Below are 18,137 nucleotides of genomic sequence, written 5' to 3'. Positions count from 1 at the left end.
TTCTGACTTCCGAGTCTCTGATCGTTGAACTGACGTGATTCTTCTTTTCAGCCGGTCTTCAAGCTTGTTTCTGCCGATGAACCCGTCATGGTGTAGATGGAAGGTGCCAAATTACCCCGTGTATAAATAAGATGTCTATTCTATTCGATCGTGCGCGAGCGCTCTAGTCCTTGCCTTGCCCGAACAACGGTTCTATCTCCTTGTTCCTCCGCCTTTCCTTCTCGTCCTCATCACTTTCCTCTGCCTCCGTCACCTTTTGCTCCTCCTCCCTCCTCTCATACCTCACCTCATCATAATCCTCCGCGATCTTACTGATCTCCCGCTTGATAGCCTTCTCCTCTGCAATAAGGTCCACATACCTCTCAATATCCAACCCTCGAGACTTGTAGAGCGCTTCGCGACGAGTGGATATTGATCGGGAGAGGATAGAGGAGTAGGATACTTCACGACCTTGGTAGAGGAACCAGAGGTAACCGCAGATGACGGTGGAGAGCCCCGAGAGGTACGTTATCGGCTCCATGACATCCCTAACCACCATCGCATGATTGATGTTAGAAGCATGGTCTTATATCGAGCTCCTCGGAACACTCACCACCCAAAATCCCAGAAGGTCAGCCTTGCGACGAGCCCCCAATACACAACCAGCATGCCAAAGCCACTCAAAGCCATCCGCCTTGCACCTTGATGAGCCGCGTAGTCGCACTCTTTCTTCAGCACCTCCATCTCCCTCAACCTCTCCTTCACGAACTCCAGCTTCCTCCTCAAGAACCTCGTCCTATCCGCAAACGTCGGCACCTCTACCTCAATCACCGTCTCCGCCTGTTCACCCTCCCCTCCTTCGCCTGTGTCACAGGTGTCGTCGTTTTTGGTTTGGGCCGTGGTCGTTGTCCGGTTGTCCTCGTGCGTGAAGTGTATGGAAAACTCGGCTTCGCGGGCAGCGTCTTTGATGAAGTCCCCGATGTCCGTGGAGTGGGACCATTGGATGGTTTGGCCACTCGTAGACTTGTTTTGGAACGAGATGGATGGCATTGATGGCGCGAGCGACGCTAATATTAGGCGGCTGACGTGAGACAGAGGTTGTGATGGATGCAGGAGTAGGACTGTTGGAGGTGCAGCTCTGCGAGCTGCTTTAGGATTACCCCGTTTCTCCATGTCGTTTTGAACTCGGTCAAGTGGTAGGGTTAATTTGAACAAATGGGAGGACGTGGGTGATAGTTTCCCTGTGGATTCGAACATATTGTCAATATTAGCAGCGCGACAAACTATGGTCATTTTACTCACCCTTGCCCTCAGCGACCTTCTCGAACCCATTTCCATTCAAGGGGTCAAATACACCTGTGTTTGATGATCCCGTCTCGTTAGGCTTTGACTTCCACTTCGCTCCCGGTGATGCCTCCGCCAAAAACCGCGAATGGTTAACATTCATCGTTTCTGACGTCGCCCGTGTCTGTTCGTCTCGCCTTGCTGAGAGTGTCGAGAACCACGAGTGCTGACGATGAGACAGCACCCAGGCAGTTCCAAGTCTACTGCTTGTGCGGAATGTCCCTGGCAGAAGGATTGTTACCATCTCGAGTTCTGGCGGTCAGTTCGAGAGGTTGCTGCTAAGGCGAGGACTATGAGATTCTTACTCGTGAGCGTGCCGCAGTGCGGGCGTGTTCCTCAAAAGCATTCAGTCGGCGCCGGTGAGGGTAGGCGGTCACTGTCGCGTGGCTGACAGCGCCCTGCGAACATATTCGTGGAGGGTTGGACTGATTGAGGTGATGTCATTTTATGATCAGCGCCTTAGTCTGTCATGTTGGCGCTTGATCTTAGAGGTAAATGGGCAAGCGCCCGGACTTGAATGAAAAAAGGATTCCAGTACTAGGGAGAAGGGCTTTGATATTCGAGTAGTCATCAGGCCCCGCTGGATCGTTCCGATTGTTAATCTCATATACCTACCATTCATCGACAATCACCTCCCACGGCAGGCCATTCCCAACAAACATCGAGAGAGGAGCTATGGGCAGATGTGGGCGAAGTACTCCGCTACTCGAGCAATGAGTACTGCATATCATGGGTAGCAGAATAAGATACATTTGTCGCAATAAAGGGAGATGGATACACGCGATTTAAATAAACGAATCATCGAACATTTCAAGCAATTCCCGCTCAAATAAGTCTTCCAGCTGCCTTGAGGCGTAATCAGCCCCATCGCCATCGCGTGCTTCCAGCTCATCATCATCTCGCGCCTGAAGACCCTCCAAGACGCTGGCCTCGTCGTCTGACAACTCCCTTCCGAGCAGCTCCTCAAAGTCACGCTTGTAGTACCCCATTCCCATTCCCATCCCCATGCCCATCCCGTATCCCATCCCCATGGTAGGCGGCCCATTCTGAGCAGATGGTAGATTCAGAGCCTGGCCAAGAATTTTGGCGGCCATGCCTGCAGCTGGTGCGTAATCCGCTGCTTTGCGCGCCTCCAGTTCTTCGTATTCGTTGTCTCGAACTCGGAGGTAGTCCATAACACCGGCTTCGTGGTCGGACAGCTCCCTACCAAGAAGCTCCTCCACTACATCGCGCCTGTAATACCCCGTCCCCATTCCCATTCCCATTCCCATGCCATAGCCCATACCCATCGTTGGTGGACCATTCTGCGCCGATGGGAGATTTAAAGCCTGTCCTAATATCTTGGCCGCCATGCCCGCTGCTGGGGCATAATCGGCGGCCTTCCTCGTTTCTAACTCTTCGTATTCTTCCTCGCGTGCATGGAGATCTTCCAAAGCCTCAGCTTTGTCGTCTGACAGCGCCCTACCAAGCAACTCCTCGACCTCTCGCTTGTAATACCCCATGCCCATGCCCATGCCCATACCCATGCCATAGCCCATACCCATCGTAGGAGGGCCATTCTGAGCGGATGGAAGATTCAATGCCTGTCCAAGTATCTTGGCCGCCATGCCCACTGCTGGGGCGTAATCGGCGGCCTTGCGTGCCTCGATATTGGGCTCGGAGTCGCGGCTACGTGGTGGTTTCAGCAAATTGACAAGCAATGATAGAAGTGATGAGCACTAAACGTACCTTGAACCTTCTGCAACAGATTGAGACGCTCCACTGAGCGCGACAGCACTAAAGAGCATGAATACGACGGAGTTCTTCATTATTGTAGTTGGGCAAGGTCGGAGGTTCGTGAAAAGTAGATAAAACAGTGACCGGCACCGTTTATCAGTGGCTGGAAGGAGGAATGAGTGAGTATTCACTAGAAATTTAATGTCTAATGCTAACCATGGCTGATTTATATGTTTTGATCGACCGAGACGCACCATTGTAAGACTGCCGCCTTCCTCCGCGTCGCAAGGGGTTCATACAGTTCAAGCCGCATCCCGACCCTACATATCTCGGGAACTGTCAGACGAGAACCCGTCGACACTTCTGGTGTAGCAGCAGAGTACTCCACGATTGGGTCGACTGCATGTTCATCCTCGCGCTCGCCTCAGGAACGATGTGCCAATGTGTACCTTTACGAAGTATGATGGTGCATTGCGCTTTCGCAGCGCAGCGTCAACACAGCCTTCCTCCGGCTCAGGCCTGATATCCGTTTGAGCTCGGTGTGTGGGGTCACGAACGGAGATACATACAAGAAACACATACCAGAGGATTTACCATCAGATGGCAAACGATCAGTACCAGTCAGTCACCAGTGATTGATCTTCAGACCCATTCGTTGTTGTCATGATGCAGAACAGGATCAACGCTGTGTTTTATGTCGAGTCTGACACGGCGCAGTGATGAGGAAAAGCGCCGCGTTCGGACTTTGCCGTGACCCCAGAATTGATGAGAAGCAGTGACGGAAACTACTGCATAAGATATCTCAGCTTGCTCTCGCTCCTTGCATAGATACTGATGCAAAGGATTCAGATGCGTCGATGCAGTATTACGATACATCGTGACGAAGTTATCCACTGCTCGAACTGGGTATACTTCTATTGGTACAGCAAAAATACAATTAGGGCTGCCAGGATAAATGATCGGATACCACCCCTTCGAAGCTGCAAGCTTCAGAAGAGAAGTGGGGCAGCACGAGTACACAACAACACAACACTATAGGTTGATGTTAATCGGCATGCAACCAACGGCGAGTAGACCCTTCTGTGTCTGACGTTATTTCCATTCTCTGGTAGGAGGAAGAGAAGAGCTCACAAGTTCCATATTCTCGCAACATACGGGAATAAATTGGCACTCGTTTTGACCGATGCCTGCAACGTTGATAGGCATACAGTAGACGCCGCTGGGTTGTGCACGTTAGCATACGACGGGGACGTGAGGGTAGGGACCCTTACAGTAGGGATGTTACGGTCTCAACCACACCGCCAACGAGACCCAAGACATTACCAAGTAGCGAACCGTCGGACTGAGAAAAGTACAACGGCATTAGGGGAAAGGGTCCTCGCAGTGGGAAGGGAAGGGGTAATACTGACGCGGTGCACGGAATGGCAACACGCCTGACTCTCTGGAGAACAGTGGCTAGCGGGTACACCTCGTTCCATTATTTCTCTCTACGAAGGCGATGAGTTGAAATGACTGGCAGGAAATCAATGGTACCCACCGGGAGACTACCAGAGCCATATTTAGGCGTAACTACGGGGGTCCCACCGACGAGCGTCGCAAGGAGGCCAGAGAAAAGTAGTACGCAAACGAATATTTTATCAATCATTCTGTTCATATTGCCAATAACGTTCCGCAGTCCAAGAGAGCGTGGGGTACCGAGATCGATGAAACGAGTGTGGTGGGACCTGGGAATTGTGTAGCAAGAATTGCTGCCGATTACGCCGTGCCCAAGTTTTATATATTCGTGGCTTGCCAACGCTGGCACCAAGCATTCATGGTTAGCGGCGTGAATGGCTTCCCGTCACGGCGCGCAAAGTCCATGTTGGAGCAGGCCAGAACCAATTGGGTTAAAGCGGCATGTCGGGACAATGCTTCGTTGCTTAGGAGTCCCTGGTATGCGACTTTGCGTTGCTGCGTAACTGGAGATAAAGATTGTGGCTGTCTTCAACTGAGAGCTTCGATAGCAGTCGGCATGACAGGCATGTTAGTAGTGGCGTGGGAACTATGCTGTTCATGGCCGACCTCGCGCCGCTTCCGAGCATAACTATTTTATGCATCCAGTCGGATAGCGCGCCGCCATATGGTCTCACACTTACCATATACCGAAGGAGCTGTACATCGATCCCCAAGGTGGCACAATGATGGTAAATTCCGTACAAGTTCCTAATACACCACCTCCTGTCTGTCACGGCGACTGTTTTGGTCAAGCCACAGCTCCGAAGCAAGAGTTACTAGGATTAAGGACCCAGCCAGGTTGACCGTGCCCGAGTCGCAGCTACCGGGGCCTTCTGCCCGCCCCCATTGATATGCTCCGACTCAGCTGTCGTATGCGGTAACGAGCACTGTTGCTTGTGGAAGATAGGGGCCGCTCCTTTACCGATAGGCGTTGCGCGTGTACGTACATAGAATATGCGGGGAAATCACTGTTGTATTGCTGGAACAGATTCTCTGAGGAGATCGAAGTGTCGAATGCACGCAACGTCACTTATACCAATACCCTTGCTGTTGCAGAGATGACTAGAATCAACATTCCCAGCAGATTAGATATCGTCGGTATTGGTTATCTATTCAAAGCAGATAGATACGTAGGGGATACAGTGGGGGTAGGACCAAATCATTACTACTGATAAAGTACGTAGCAAGCGAGGCGGGAACCGGGTATTTGAGACAAGGAGAAATATCTTATAGATACACTGTTAATGAGGTCAACGTGCAATATGCATATTCAAATGGTGGGAGTGCGAATGTAGCTTTTGAGAGTTCCGTGGGTATTCGAGTGCGCAATCTATCCTGTAGCACACCAATTATCGCGAGCAAAGTCAATTTCCTCAGCGGGGTTGTGGTAGAGATTATAATAGAGCGAGTATTTTGTGCGGATTTACTGGCGAGCAGCGAGGTTCATTGCGCCGAGGACGACTTCCCAAGCGAGATCCATGGCGTCCCAGAGCTCCACGTCGTAGATGCCAAGGGCAACGCAGTCTTGCCAGAGCTCTTTGATGTGAGCAGCATGGGAGGTAAGTGCGCTGAGGGAGTGGCTGACTTGGCAGAGGTAAACGGACAGCTCATGGAGCTTCTGACCAGAACCAAGCACATGCTTGACATGGTCACCGCCAAAGCCTGGAGCTTGGACGAACCCCTGGGGCATTGGAAGAAGAGAGGCGAGAAGAGCTCCGAGGTTGTGGGTGTATAGGAAAGGGTGGAGGAGTTGGAACGCAGCGGGTGATGGTAGGGAAACAGGGATGACGGGGAGTTGTATTTGAGGGCTCCCTGGGTTGGCCGATGACGAAGCGGGGAAACGTGGAAGCAGCGCGCATTGTGAAGCAAGGACGAGAGCATGTGTGGGCACAATTGTTAAGGCATCTGCCGAGTGCGAAGATGAAGGTTTTGAGGGAGCAATCGCTAGGATGTGAGTGGGATATGATGGTTGTGTGGAATGGCTTGATTGCGAGCGAATTGGGATGGAGAGAGATGATGGGAGGTGCGAGCGTGGCAGAGTCGATGGCAAGTGGGAAGGAGCTAAACTTGCAATACCGGCCATCATTCTTTCACAGAAAGTCAGGACTGCGATTCGTTGTAAGAGAAAGTTTCAGGTACTCACTGAGGAGCAGTGTCCCGTAGGCGGCGACGAATGTACTCAGAGGGCACGTTAGCCAACTCTGGTGAAGCAGCGGTGAGGGCTTCGCGTGAGATGTCTGCGAATGGGGGTCTCGCGAGAGTTCTGGGAAGCTGCACGCTGGAGGAGACGGCCGGTTGCTGGTGGTAGTGCTGGCTCGATGAGTGTGAGCTGCGGTGTCCATGGCCGTGCTTGTGAGAGTCGAAGGAGGTGGGGTGGGCAGCGACTTGGAACATTGTGAATAAGCTAAAAGGGTTGAATGGGATGTTGATGTCGTTTGGGGGAGCTGATGGCAAGTATATATACAGCCATCGTTGAAGGGGATGAGCATTTGCAGAACAAATCCGTCCATAAGCTACTTAGCGCCTGGCGCATCGCTCCTGAAGATCTCTGAGTGGAGATCCAGATGGCTAGATCTCGCATATCATACGGCCCTGGGCTTTGAGTTCTTTTTGGATACTACCTTCCAAATCAGTGGTATCCAAATAAACACAAGCAAAGGCATGTGGCGCCAATTGCCAAATCGAGCGCAAAAGCCATTCGCCCAATTCGGCGGCTAGCTTGTTCATGGTGCGTATGAAGTTCAATGGTTGCTAACAGAACTGGGCTTCCTACTTGTTCTGTTTCTGGTCCTTCTTGTGCATGTCAGAAAACAAGACCTCCAGGGTTATCGACTTCAAATTTTTGCTAGTGCTCCTGTGACGAAGCCTTGTACTTTTCCGACCGCCACGATTCAACCAGGCTGATTATGATCGCGATTCCCCGCAGGGTTCATCACTACGACCTGGCGACACCCGGATGCTGAATGCTGCTGGACACTCTATCTGCATCATGTACTGGGCAAACGTCCCGATTCGCCAAATTTAACTCGCCTCGAGGCCCTGCCATTGTTCAACCAGTTTCTGTGGGTGCTTCGCAGGCTTTATGTTTGATGCACACCCAGAAGGTGGCTACCGCACGGCGAAGGTTTTCCCTGTGACTCGTGCATATGGGAACTGGCTCTCGCAACCGGTTTGTCGAACAAGAGTCGTTCCCTGTGATGTGATGGGACGCGTAGTACTGAAGCATCTCCTTTAGGTCTTCGTCGGTCAACCACATCGCTAAGGATTATGACTCTGCCACTGATTAAGACCACCGATTGGCGGCAATGATCGATCCATACAGTCGGTGGGTGTTTACATTCTGATCCTTGGACGGCCTTCTTGGTGCGGCTGTTCACGCTTCCCCCTGTTTTGGGGTTAAGCGGTTCGTGTGTGTTCGAGATGTATGACATTTCATTAATCATTTGCAGTCCTCGGTCCCCATTAAATGTTCCTGGACAGGACCGCCCGCCGGCTTCTTCGTGACTCAACTTTGCTCCAGAATCCAGAACCCGAATGTAAGCCGCCCTCGACCTTCTCAATACAAGGAACTAACACGCTTATACTCATGATATTATAACAGGGCAATTCCGCCTTTCTGTTCAAACGTTCTCTGTATCTTCTGATAGATTGCGAATCAGATTACAAGACACGGAACGCCATTGGATGCGGAAGACAATGGATTTTTAGAAGACGCTTAGGGATGCGAAGGAAAGGTCTTGCGTGATGAGGTTCCCTGTCTACCAGTACGTACGGCATACGTATTCATCAAAAACGACTCGCCCCTATGATTAGCGATGTACAGCTAACTGGAGCCAAGGTACCATGCATATGCTCAGTATCGCGATGGGAAAACAATGTCAAGTTCTGTCGTCGAAGCCATAGAGCTGACAGAGCAAGGCAAAAACAATGCTTCTCGCCTGCTATTTGTGGAAACAGACTCGCTTCTAAGCTCACTGGCATCAGCGGCGCTGCAAGGGCCAGTGATCCCAAAGGCACGCCAAGCGGCAAATATACAGCTGTATTTGCAAGCTGCGAGTTCGGAACCCGTAAAGGGTTTCCGTAGACCACGGAAAGCGCCAATCCGATAATCGATAGCAAGTATACCGCCTTCTACTCCCATAAGAGGCAATCGTCGGCGGCTCTTACCTCTCTTCCATTTTGCTTTCAATCCTCGAGGCATCACAACTGAACGTCGCAAACCTTGTGCATATTATCTCCACCACGGTCATATATCTAGATTTGCGCCTGTGGAGGTCTGGTGCCATATATGATGTCGTGGAGCCTCGGAAAGGTACGCAAATGCACAGCGTTGAGCCGGTGAAAAATTAGAATGCTGACTCCCGGCCTTGGTGGTAATCTACATGGACTTATTGTTTTCCGCTCCTTAAATGTGTTACACACGAGGCTACCATCCCACTTTAGGCGAAGTACTTGACATACAATCCCAGTGGTTGCACTATATTCCGCTCTTCATTCCTCGGAGGCGAAGAAAGTTCCCTGGCGGAGATGGAGGTAATGTACAGCTTGTTCTCGCCGCTTGCTGCGCGCGGTCGACTTCTTCCGGGGCCCGATGTGGTCTAACGCCCGCTTGACATGGTACCGTATCGGCGGATAGACGCTTGGAACTGGCGGTGGGTGAAATTGCCGTCCACGAAGCCTACTGCCGTAGGCAATTGGCTTCGTGATGACTATGGGGTGCAGGCGCCGACGCGTCTCATTAGGCCTCGGTCTGCACTGCCCCTTACCGGTGCATTTTGCGGTACGGGGTCTATCCTCCTACCAAGCAATGTCATAAATGGCCGAAGACCTTTTCCTTGGCTGCTGTCTTGCATATTTCTAGGCTTACGTTCCCTTAGGTGGTTCCGACCCCGTATGATTCTGCCCAATCTAATCCATCAATGAATCTACGCCTTTCAATGGACGTGGTGGCGAGCTGATACGTACGGCCTTCGGCGATTGTCCGTTGAATGTCTGCATCTATAGGCAGCTACGTGTCGGTTTGTGGGCGCTCATCCCTGCCGATATATCTGTGGCTCCCTGGCAGATGAAACCCTAGCATTTGATATATGCCTGGTGTAGGCGGTCAATAATGTGCTACCAACACGCCCACCCATGGTGCGCGTACACGTTTCCTCTCGGACCAGGCAGCGAGGCTTATTGTTCTCTAGTCTGTCTGCAAAACGCGTGGTCATGTAAACAGTACTTTCGATCGGTGTGGGTGTCAGGCAGCGTTGCTCGCCGATATACATCCATGAGCAGGGCCCACGTTGTTATAAACTCGTGCCCGCCGTCGGCAGATGGCGATTTACTGTAGGTGCGAAGGAGTATTCGCCGTGTGTGAATGCGAGGACTCGAGTTTGCAACGCAACTGAGGAGGAGGAGTAAAACTAGCTTCTTGTTGTATTCCTAGGTGTTTAGATAGCTACTATATACTGTAGGTATGTGTAAATAAACACGCTGGTGCTGCGTGTGTAAGTAACTAAGATAATACCTAAGAAAATAATGTGGCGCGTAGCAACTCATGTTTGAGTGCGGACCGAAACAAGTAGTCAACGAAACGATAATATACGTACAAGATCGCTGTACACGATGCAATACCTACATTACCCTCGCGCTCGTTCATATGGGTGTAGTCCTTGAATTTTCCTTAGCATCATGGTCGGATGTCTTTTGTTATTGAAGCGCTTGTTTCATACCAGCTGGGATAGTAGATGTATGTATGTACACCTAGGGGCGAGTGATTGCTTTCACCGCTTCGCCTATCTCTCCGTGGGCACTACACTTACCACCAGAGCTGCCCGTTACCGTTTGCCTAACCCGACGGCGAATTGTTGCCACACCAATATATATGGTTTGTAGCAATGGGTCCATAGCGTGCGTTACTTGTGCTACAAGCAGGCGAACTCACAAAGGTACTTTTATCAACACGGTGGAGATACACTCCCACTGTAATGAGACGGCTCATCGTCTAGCATTTCCCCAAATCGTAAATTGATGAACATCCCAAATTGCAACCGACTATCTCATTCATGTCTGAGTAGGAAGTGTTGCATTATTTTCTGCGTTATTTGCTCCCTCCTTCTCTAAATAGGGACTTAAATAGGGGAAGACACGATCATGTCGCGGCGAAGAGCAACAATCCATAGGTTCGTCTGTACTCGAAATTATCATAGTGTCAGCATGGCTCACAGCATACACTTTCAGAGTTGTTCAACCCCCGGTCGACCAACGGAGCCGACCTCGACTCGGCGTGTTCTACTTTTGTCTAACGGATGACACAGTGTAATGGTACCGTTCGTAGTTAGTCCAGTCCTTCAACGGGTAGGAATCAAGAGGAGATTCAGTGATAAGCAAGCGCCATCGACGGAAACCTGGAGGAAGGCGGGAACGAGTGCCTATGGACAGACGGAGCTTAAGAAAGGGATAGATATGGTCGTGGAAGAGGAAATCATCAACGGTGTTTTGGTTCAACTGAATCACAATGGTCTTTCATTGTGTAGGAGCTCATTGAATCAGCGTGTATTTCTGTCTCATAGAACAGTCTACCGCTGACCTCATAAATGGCGCGTCCGACGCGACCGCTAATGTAACTACATTTAGTTCGTGCCGAACACTACCATGAGGAGCGATAGTGGCTACTGGCCACCAACTGGGTCCACAGAATGAGGGAACGGAAAGCCAATCTGGTGGCCACTTAAGAAATAACTCAGAAAAACAATGGAACGGGGTGGAATAATCTAATTAGCCTTTTGTATGCCACATAGATGCAGGAGATTGGTTCATGCGTTCATGCGAGCAAATGCGCGGACTCAAGGCCACGAGGTTTCAAAGTTTCAAGCTCCGCTTGAGGAGAGAGACGAAAAAGGCAATAAACTCGCGATCACGTGGGCTCTTACATTGTCGAGTCGCTGACCCTGTGGCTCGAGCCACAATACTGTTTGAAGTGCGACCACCACCTATAGCACCACCTATAGCTACTACTTGAGGTTTCCGCGAGCCACAATCCACATCTTGTGGCCATAACTACGCGTATATAGTATGTCCTCCGTCTTCCCATGAATCGTTACTCACTCGCACTATGTTAACTCAGGAAGCCGTACTCGTCTCACCCCCGCGCAAGCGAACTATCGAGCCAGCCCTCGTTGAAGCTACACCTCCTTCTAAGAAGTACTCAGGACTTATCCAAAGCCAAAAGCTCAACCCCGACGATTTCAAAAAGAAGAGAGCCGGAATGTGCCAGGAAATGTCAGGATACTGGGTCGGCCCCTGTGAAGGCGACGACTTCTTTGAACTCACGATGCCTCTGGACTTGAAGGAAGGCGAGTTTGAGGAGCTACCAAATATCGACCGAAAATTCTTCGCCGGAAAGAAGCCAGCCAACGAAGATGAAGTGTACAATGAAGTTGTAGGTTCCCATCCATATCATGGGCTTCTTGCACAAGCTGATGCATGAACACTTACAGGCAGATTTCTTCATGAAAACCCCGGACGAATCTCACTTTAAGGGCCTCAAGATGATGAATAGTTCTCGGCACGCGGACCCGGACTCTAAGGCTGGCTCAAAGGTCAAGCCGGATGTGGGCCTCCACAAAACAGACGACGCCTCTGTCACGATTGCTACTCCTACCCGGCTCGGCAGCGCTCTCTCTCCCGGGGAGATCAAAAACTGGTTCTTAGAGTTATTCAACGATCTCGCCAAGAAGCTGGGTGTGAGCTTCGAAAGTGAGACCAACGACGCGCAAGATGTTCGCGGGCAGCTCGCAACATACGCCACTGAATATTGCGCTCGCCAACATCGTACCCACTTATTTCTTGTCTATATTTACTATCCCCACGTCCGCTTCATTCGATTCGACAGATGCGGCGCGCTCGTTTCGAGAAAATTCGATCTCTCTGAGGATTGCACGCCATTGATCCGCTTCTATTCAAGGTTCTCCAAGATGACCGACACTCAAAGGGGGTACGATCCAACCGTCACGCTTGCCAGCGATGACGAGACTAAGCTCGCCCAAGATCGTCTCAAAGCATGGAAACCAAAGCACGTACGCCCCGTATTCAAAATGGATGTTTACGATGACAACGTGGAAGAAGAAGTGGAAGACAACGACAAGGTACAAATCAAGACCGAGGTCTGTGCCGATGACATCAACGTCGGGGCGGAGACACTGCAGGCTGCCGACGAAAATGTCAAGAAGACACCGAAACCACGAAAGTTCCTTGTTTGGGGATCTCTCGCCGATCCAGAATCACCACTCGGCAGAGCAACGCGCGGATATCCAGCATTGGAAGTTACCGACGGATTGGAGAAGGCGAAGGACGCTCCGATCATGTTCCTGAAGGAGCAATGGCGTTCGAAAGCTATAGAACGAGGTGAAATCGCCATACTTCGGGAGCTCAACAAACATGGAATCAAACACGTCCCAACATTCGTCTGCGGAGGAGATCTTCCCGACCAAGTCACGAAAACGGACATATTTGCCAACGAGATCGGTAGAACAGGAGGCAAGCCTATTGATCAACGGGCCCATGTTCGCTTCGTTGTACTGGAAGTCGGTCGGCCGCTCGAGTGCTTCTCTTCGTCAAAGCAGATGTTCCAAGCGGTGTATGATGCATTTCAAGGTCCGTCATAGGTGCTTATTCCCTCTCCCCCCGCTTGCTGACTCGTACTTAGGTCATAAGCAGGCGTTCGACGTATGTGGGATACTGCACCGCGACGTGAGCGGGGGCAATATCTTGATCCTCCCCAAAGGAGGAGGCCTGCTTAACGACTGGGATATGGCGGTGAAGGTCGAGGAAGTTGAACGTGGCCCTAGAGCCCATGAACGGACGGTGGGTCTTGCGTTGCCACCTGAATCAACGCTTTTACTCACAATGTTGCAGGGTACTTGGGCTTTCATGTCCATTGATCTCCTTGATGGCGCAAGGCGTGCCCACAAAGTCAGCGATGATCTAGAATCTTTCTTCTGGGTGGTACTATACTATAGCCTCCTCTACCTCCCCCACAATAAGACCAGTCAGCTTGGTCTCATCATCCCAGCCATTTTCGATCAATATTCCTACTACGAGGAGGCTAAAGGCGGAACAGGGAAATCCGTTGCGGTGACAGAAGGAAATTACATCGGTGGTCGCCACTCGCCACGCTTGGAATTCGATGCATGCATGCCATTGACCAAATTCGTGGCCTCAATCCTCCACAAGCTGAATCATTGGAGGTCACAAGCTCGTCTAGCCCTCAATGCTGCCAATGCTGATATCATCCTCGACGAGAATTTGCCTAACCCCCTTTCTTTCGAGGAACATGAACACAAGGATATGGAGTACATTTGGGATACTACGCTTCGTTCATCCTGGCCGACGAACGACGCTGCCAAATTACAGCTCGTGAAGAAACCCCAGAGAGCCACTGGACGGGTTCCCGCGGAAGGCACCGGAGGCGGTGGGTCGAAGAAGAGGAAAAGTATCCACGAAAGTGACCTCGAAAGCGACGACGAGGAGCCCCAACCGAAGAAGGTGAAGAGCATCACCTCGGAAGCGTTTGCAGGAGGGTCCAAAGAACGTAAGTCGAAGAAGATGCCCGCGACGGGGAGGAGTACACGCTTACACAATGGCAGCACTAACTGATGCATGTGCTAACAGTGCGTCCGTTAGATGATAACGTCCTGCGTCCTGTAACATATTTATTTTTGCTATCTCACTTTTGTAATTTTATCATACCATGGATTTACGATTCATGTCTTCGGGAAAATGTGCGCATGAGAGAGAGTCGACTTTACAGCGCAAGGAGTCATAGCTTCACTAAACGCCTACTACGCAGCGCCCAGGCAATTAGGGATATACCAAAAGAGTACGTGACTAGGATGCAGAAAGCCCAAAGATCGGACATATACATCGTCTGGACGGACATATTGATCAGCCCTGTAGCAACGTTCGCCTAGTAAATCAATGTTTCAGCGACACTTCTCCTTGTTCAAGGATGAATGACTCACCAAGAGGAACAATGCCAGTCCGTTCCTATTGATAGCCTCCAATAAGGGCGGTGGGTTCCCCAATTGTCTGGCTTGCGATGCATTTGACGCCGGAAAGGCTGGTGACTGTACCGAGACTTTCAATTTCGATGTTGGTGAGTAGACGGATTTAGACAAAGGGGAGGGGAAGAAATAGAGATCCAGCAGGATATATCCCAGGATAAAGCTAGTGTTATACGCCGCAACCCACAGGACATATTGCAAATTGGCCTATCACACGACAACTAAGCATGATCGTCCTTCGAATTCGAGCTGAACAATGACACGTACCATGCGTCTTGAAACATTCGTCCCAACCGCGAGTAATTTCGTGATTCCGAGGAAGGACCACCACAGGACTGCATAAGAGAAAAGAACTGTTGCAGTCTTGTCGTTCTGACGCTGTGTGATCGAAGGAGATGCGGTGCTATCGCGACGTTTAGACGATCGATCGGAAAGTGCTTGCTGTTGTCTTCTAAAGTGGTTAGGGGAAGGGGGCAGAACGATGGTGCCCGTCGACAATCCTAACAGCTGGATAGCCAAGTAGCCTGTTTACCGATCCTAAGTCAACACCCCAGAGATGCAGAAGAGATGTGCACGGACCTATGAGGGATGCTATGCCCTCTTTGTTAGCTGAGATGATGGACGTCCGAGGAACGTGTAGAACGTAATTCTCCAAACCAAACCACGACAAGCTAAACTGGTGAGCTGAAGATGCGCATGAGGGGATGACAGGAGAAGGCATTGAGGGCCCGCACCTATTCCGACCAAGATGCCTATCAAAGAAACGGGTAGGCGTAGGATTAGCGGGTGTAGGAGAACTTGCAAGATGGGCAATAGTGCAAGGGTAATGAAGAAATTCCAATGTGCGCCATATTCTGTTTCATGTTCCTACGTGCTCTGTTCCAGCAGAGTAGGTCGGTGAGTGAGTGAACTTACCGGGTATTCTACTCCCTTCACCAAAATGACGCGAATGACGCCTAAGAGTATGATGGGCGACGTCTTTCGTATGACAATGGGAAGTTTTTTCCACATGGGGAGGGTCAGGTATGTCGGGTCCTTCAAGATAGGAATAGCAGACACGATCCCTTGAGAAAACACGAAAGACCCAACACCAATGTCCATCTGCAACGCTTCAGCTTTAATGTATTGAAAACGTAGGATCGAAACTCACTAACGACACACCGAAAGTCTCACATTTAGCCAGTTTCCTCGGGAAAACAGGGAAATCGACTGCCAATATAGCCAGAATGGTCATCAGCATCATATGGGCTCGATATGTTGTTACCGCTGGGAAAGGTTCAATCTTAGCCGTGGTCTCCGAATCCTGTTGTGGCGTCGAGTTCGGAAGTACAACACTGGAATCCCTCCTTGGTTTGAGGAGTAAAAACCCCGTTGGAAGCAAGAGCAGAAGAGCCAAGGTTACGGGCGAGTCGGCAAAGAATGTCATGGAAAGCAGGAGGGGTAGGACGAGGATCAAGCATGAAGCAAGCGGGTGATTTGATATGTGTGGCGACCATCGCGACTGAAAGGCTGAATATAATCCAATAGAGGCCTTACTTCATTATGAGATTCAAACGTAGTTCGAGTAAACGCAGCGTACCAGGGCAGCGGACGAAACCAAATTAATGTGTCCTATGCTGGAGCCCGTCATGTTTGATACAAATGCCTCTTTCGAGGTCTTGTAGTTGTCCATGACTAGGACGCTGGAAAGCCGAAACGATGAGGGTACGAGGAGGAAGGGAAGGTTACAATTAGGCGCTGGTAAACAGAAACGGTCGTGTGCGCCTAAAGTCATCTTCACAACCGTATCCCTTTATGCACAGATGCCCTGAACTGAAAAGACTCCCCAAGTCCCCTAGATTCACGTCTGTTATTGTGAGTGCACAGGTATCATACACTCTGCCATCGTTGACCGCTGTTTGGGACATAGTTCCGGGGCCAAAATCCAGGTTCGCCTGCGAAGCTCATTGACCCCGGAAAGCAACCGTGCAAGACGCCGAAATCCACGTTTCTTTCCCCCGACCACCCAGCAACATCTCTACGGAAATCCGACTTCCCATCGTTCGCGAATTCTGCTTTGAGAATCAACGCTTTCCCGTTTGCTGTGCTTGAGAAGCCTCCCGACCCTTCGAAAGAGCCCATCGCTCGTCAATTTAAATATGCTCATATACCTTGGAAGGAAAGGATTCATGTATCTGGCCCTCGGAATTCCGGCACTCGTATTCCAATGTCCTTCTTCATTGCAACTTCTATAAAGAATACAAGCAAGAAAGGGACAATCCGGAGTACCATCAAACATCGACTTCGCACTGCGCTCAATATGATCGTTGCACGTGGCGCGGAGAGCGGGACTGACGCACGGGGGAGGCAGAAGTTAGTTCTTAACGAAGCCAAGGCGACGGAGCAGGGGAACAAGTGGCTTTTACATGGTACGTGTGCCAAAACAATGACTCTTCTGTAACGCTTCACGCGTGTCATAGATTGGACGTACATCTTTAGCCCAACGCTGGAACTCTATCGCATGCCATATCCAGTGATGGTCGATACGCTTAGCAAGGCTTTGCATTCAATTCGTGTTAGAGGACTCAAACTAGAAACAGGGTGGCAGAAGACTCCGTATGTAATCCAGAGGCTCGTCGCTTCTTGTTACTGATCCATCTCTCATAGGTGTGAAGAGGTGCCTAGAATGCAGGTAGTTCAAACGGTCGATCAACAGAAAACTGCTCGGCTAGTGGGCACAACTCAGAAGCGGAAATCGCAAATGGTGCCAAATGCGACCGTGACCAGGGCACCTCCAAGATCACCAGCGGTTCTAGGCATTCGGAAATCGCGAGCTTCATCGGCGACCGCTCTTAAGGAACCACGCAAGGCGACAATGGTACCCGTAGATCAAAAACTCTGGGTGGACCGTGCCGCCCGGGAGTTAACAAACGTCATCGAGAAACGAGAAACGGGTCGAGGTTCCAGAGATGACAGGGGACTACGGACAGAATTGGTGAGCCTACCACAATCTCGGCAACACATGTCACTGAGCTTTGTGGTAGACGGACGACCGTTGGAGCTCGGACAACGATAATGGTTCTGCTAATTCCAAAGCTGCCCGAGTCAACTCGGAGACCTTGTTCGCAGAAAGAGCTGACGTACGCGATCATACCCCAATGATAGTTGTTGTATTGAGCTTTCTCTAGACTTTACCCGACCTGTCTTCGTTGTTCCGCAAACTGAACGAGCATGCGAGTGAGGAGGAAGAACAGGTGAGTCCTGAGCACGTGAAGGTATCACTCTTACTGACACGCATTTGCCTAGGTTGAGCTCGATCAGCCCCCCGACAGACGTCCCCGTCGTCGACCAAAGCTATTCTTCCAGTCCGCGACGCCGCTTGCTACCCCGGACGTACCAATAGGTGGCCCGCTCGAATTGATCATGGCGAAGGACGGTATGAGAGCACCCCCGAAGCTAAAGAGGATAAATACCGAAGTGGACAAGGACCACTTACTCTTCCAGCGCAAATCTGTCGTATTACAACAAAATCACAACCGAGGAAATTGACATCGATGTGAACTGGTGCCTGTCATT

General features: G+C 50.7%; 6 protein-coding genes across 6 annotated transcripts; 2 read left to right on the top strand and 4 right to left on the bottom strand.

Annotated features, from left to right (window-relative positions):
• Positions 1–163: 163 nt before the first annotated feature.
• Positions 164–1,426, bottom strand: PC9H_000135 (uncharacterized protein; the record flags this gene model as incomplete). The annotated part of the gene is made up of 3 exons (XM_036769798.1): positions 164–527; positions 593–1,220; positions 1,282–1,426. 3 exons carry the CDS (start codon positions 1,424–1,426, stop codon positions 164–166), a joined length of 1,137 nt encoding a protein of 378 aa, XP_036635643.1.
• A 682-nt stretch (positions 1,427–2,108) lies between these two features.
• On the bottom strand, positions 2,109–3,131 carry PC9H_000134 (uncharacterized protein; the record flags this gene model as incomplete). Its single annotated transcript, XM_036769797.1, has 2 exons — positions 2,109–2,991; positions 3,052–3,131. 2 exons carry the CDS (start codon positions 3,129–3,131, stop codon positions 2,109–2,111), a joined length of 963 nt encoding a protein of 320 aa, XP_036635642.1.
• Positions 3,132–5,956: 2,825 nt separating this feature from the next.
• On the bottom strand, positions 5,957–6,927 carry PC9H_000133 (uncharacterized protein; the record flags this gene model as incomplete). Its single annotated transcript, XM_036769796.1, has 2 exons — positions 5,957–6,620; positions 6,677–6,927. The coding sequence occupies 2 exons, from the start codon at positions 6,925–6,927 to the stop codon at positions 5,957–5,959; spliced, it is 915 nt and encodes a 304-aa protein (XP_036635641.1).
• A 4,705-nt stretch (positions 6,928–11,632) lies between these two features.
• On the top strand, positions 11,633–14,175 carry PC9H_000132 (uncharacterized protein; the record flags this gene model as incomplete). The annotated part of the gene is made up of 4 exons (XM_036769795.1): positions 11,633–11,959; positions 12,018–13,173; positions 13,226–13,383; positions 13,435–14,175. 4 exons carry the CDS (start codon positions 11,633–11,635, stop codon positions 14,173–14,175), a joined length of 2,382 nt encoding a protein of 793 aa, XP_036635640.1.
• Positions 14,176–14,338: 163 nt separating this feature from the next.
• Positions 14,339–16,254, bottom strand: GWT1 (Glucosaminyl phosphatidylinositol (GlcN-PI) nositol acylation protein; the record flags this gene model as incomplete). Its single annotated transcript, XM_036769794.1, has 9 exons — positions 14,339–14,485; positions 14,541–14,576; positions 14,658–14,789; positions 14,850–15,106; positions 15,162–15,266; positions 15,317–15,449; positions 15,498–15,683; positions 15,733–16,113; positions 16,162–16,254. 9 exons carry the CDS (start codon positions 16,252–16,254, stop codon positions 14,339–14,341), a joined length of 1,470 nt encoding a protein of 489 aa, XP_036635639.1.
• Positions 16,255–16,376: 122 nt separating this feature from the next.
• On the top strand, positions 16,377–18,110 carry PC9H_000130 (uncharacterized protein; the record flags this gene model as incomplete). Its single annotated transcript, XM_036769793.1, has 7 exons — positions 16,377–16,436; positions 16,492–16,990; positions 17,042–17,177; positions 17,229–17,556; positions 17,606–17,701; positions 17,750–17,815; positions 17,868–18,110. The coding sequence occupies 7 exons, from the start codon at positions 16,377–16,379 to the stop codon at positions 18,108–18,110; spliced, it is 1,428 nt and encodes a 475-aa protein (XP_036635638.1).
• Between the last annotated feature and the right edge of the window lie 27 nt (positions 18,111–18,137).

This window comes from Pleurotus ostreatus (assembly GCF_014466165.1).
Source record: "Pleurotus ostreatus strain PC9 chromosome Unknown scaffold_1, whole genome shotgun sequence".
Taxonomy (NCBI): Eukaryota; Fungi; Basidiomycota; class Agaricomycetes; order Agaricales; family Pleurotaceae; genus Pleurotus; species Pleurotus ostreatus.
This window is presented reverse-complemented; position numbering and strand designations above follow the sequence as displayed.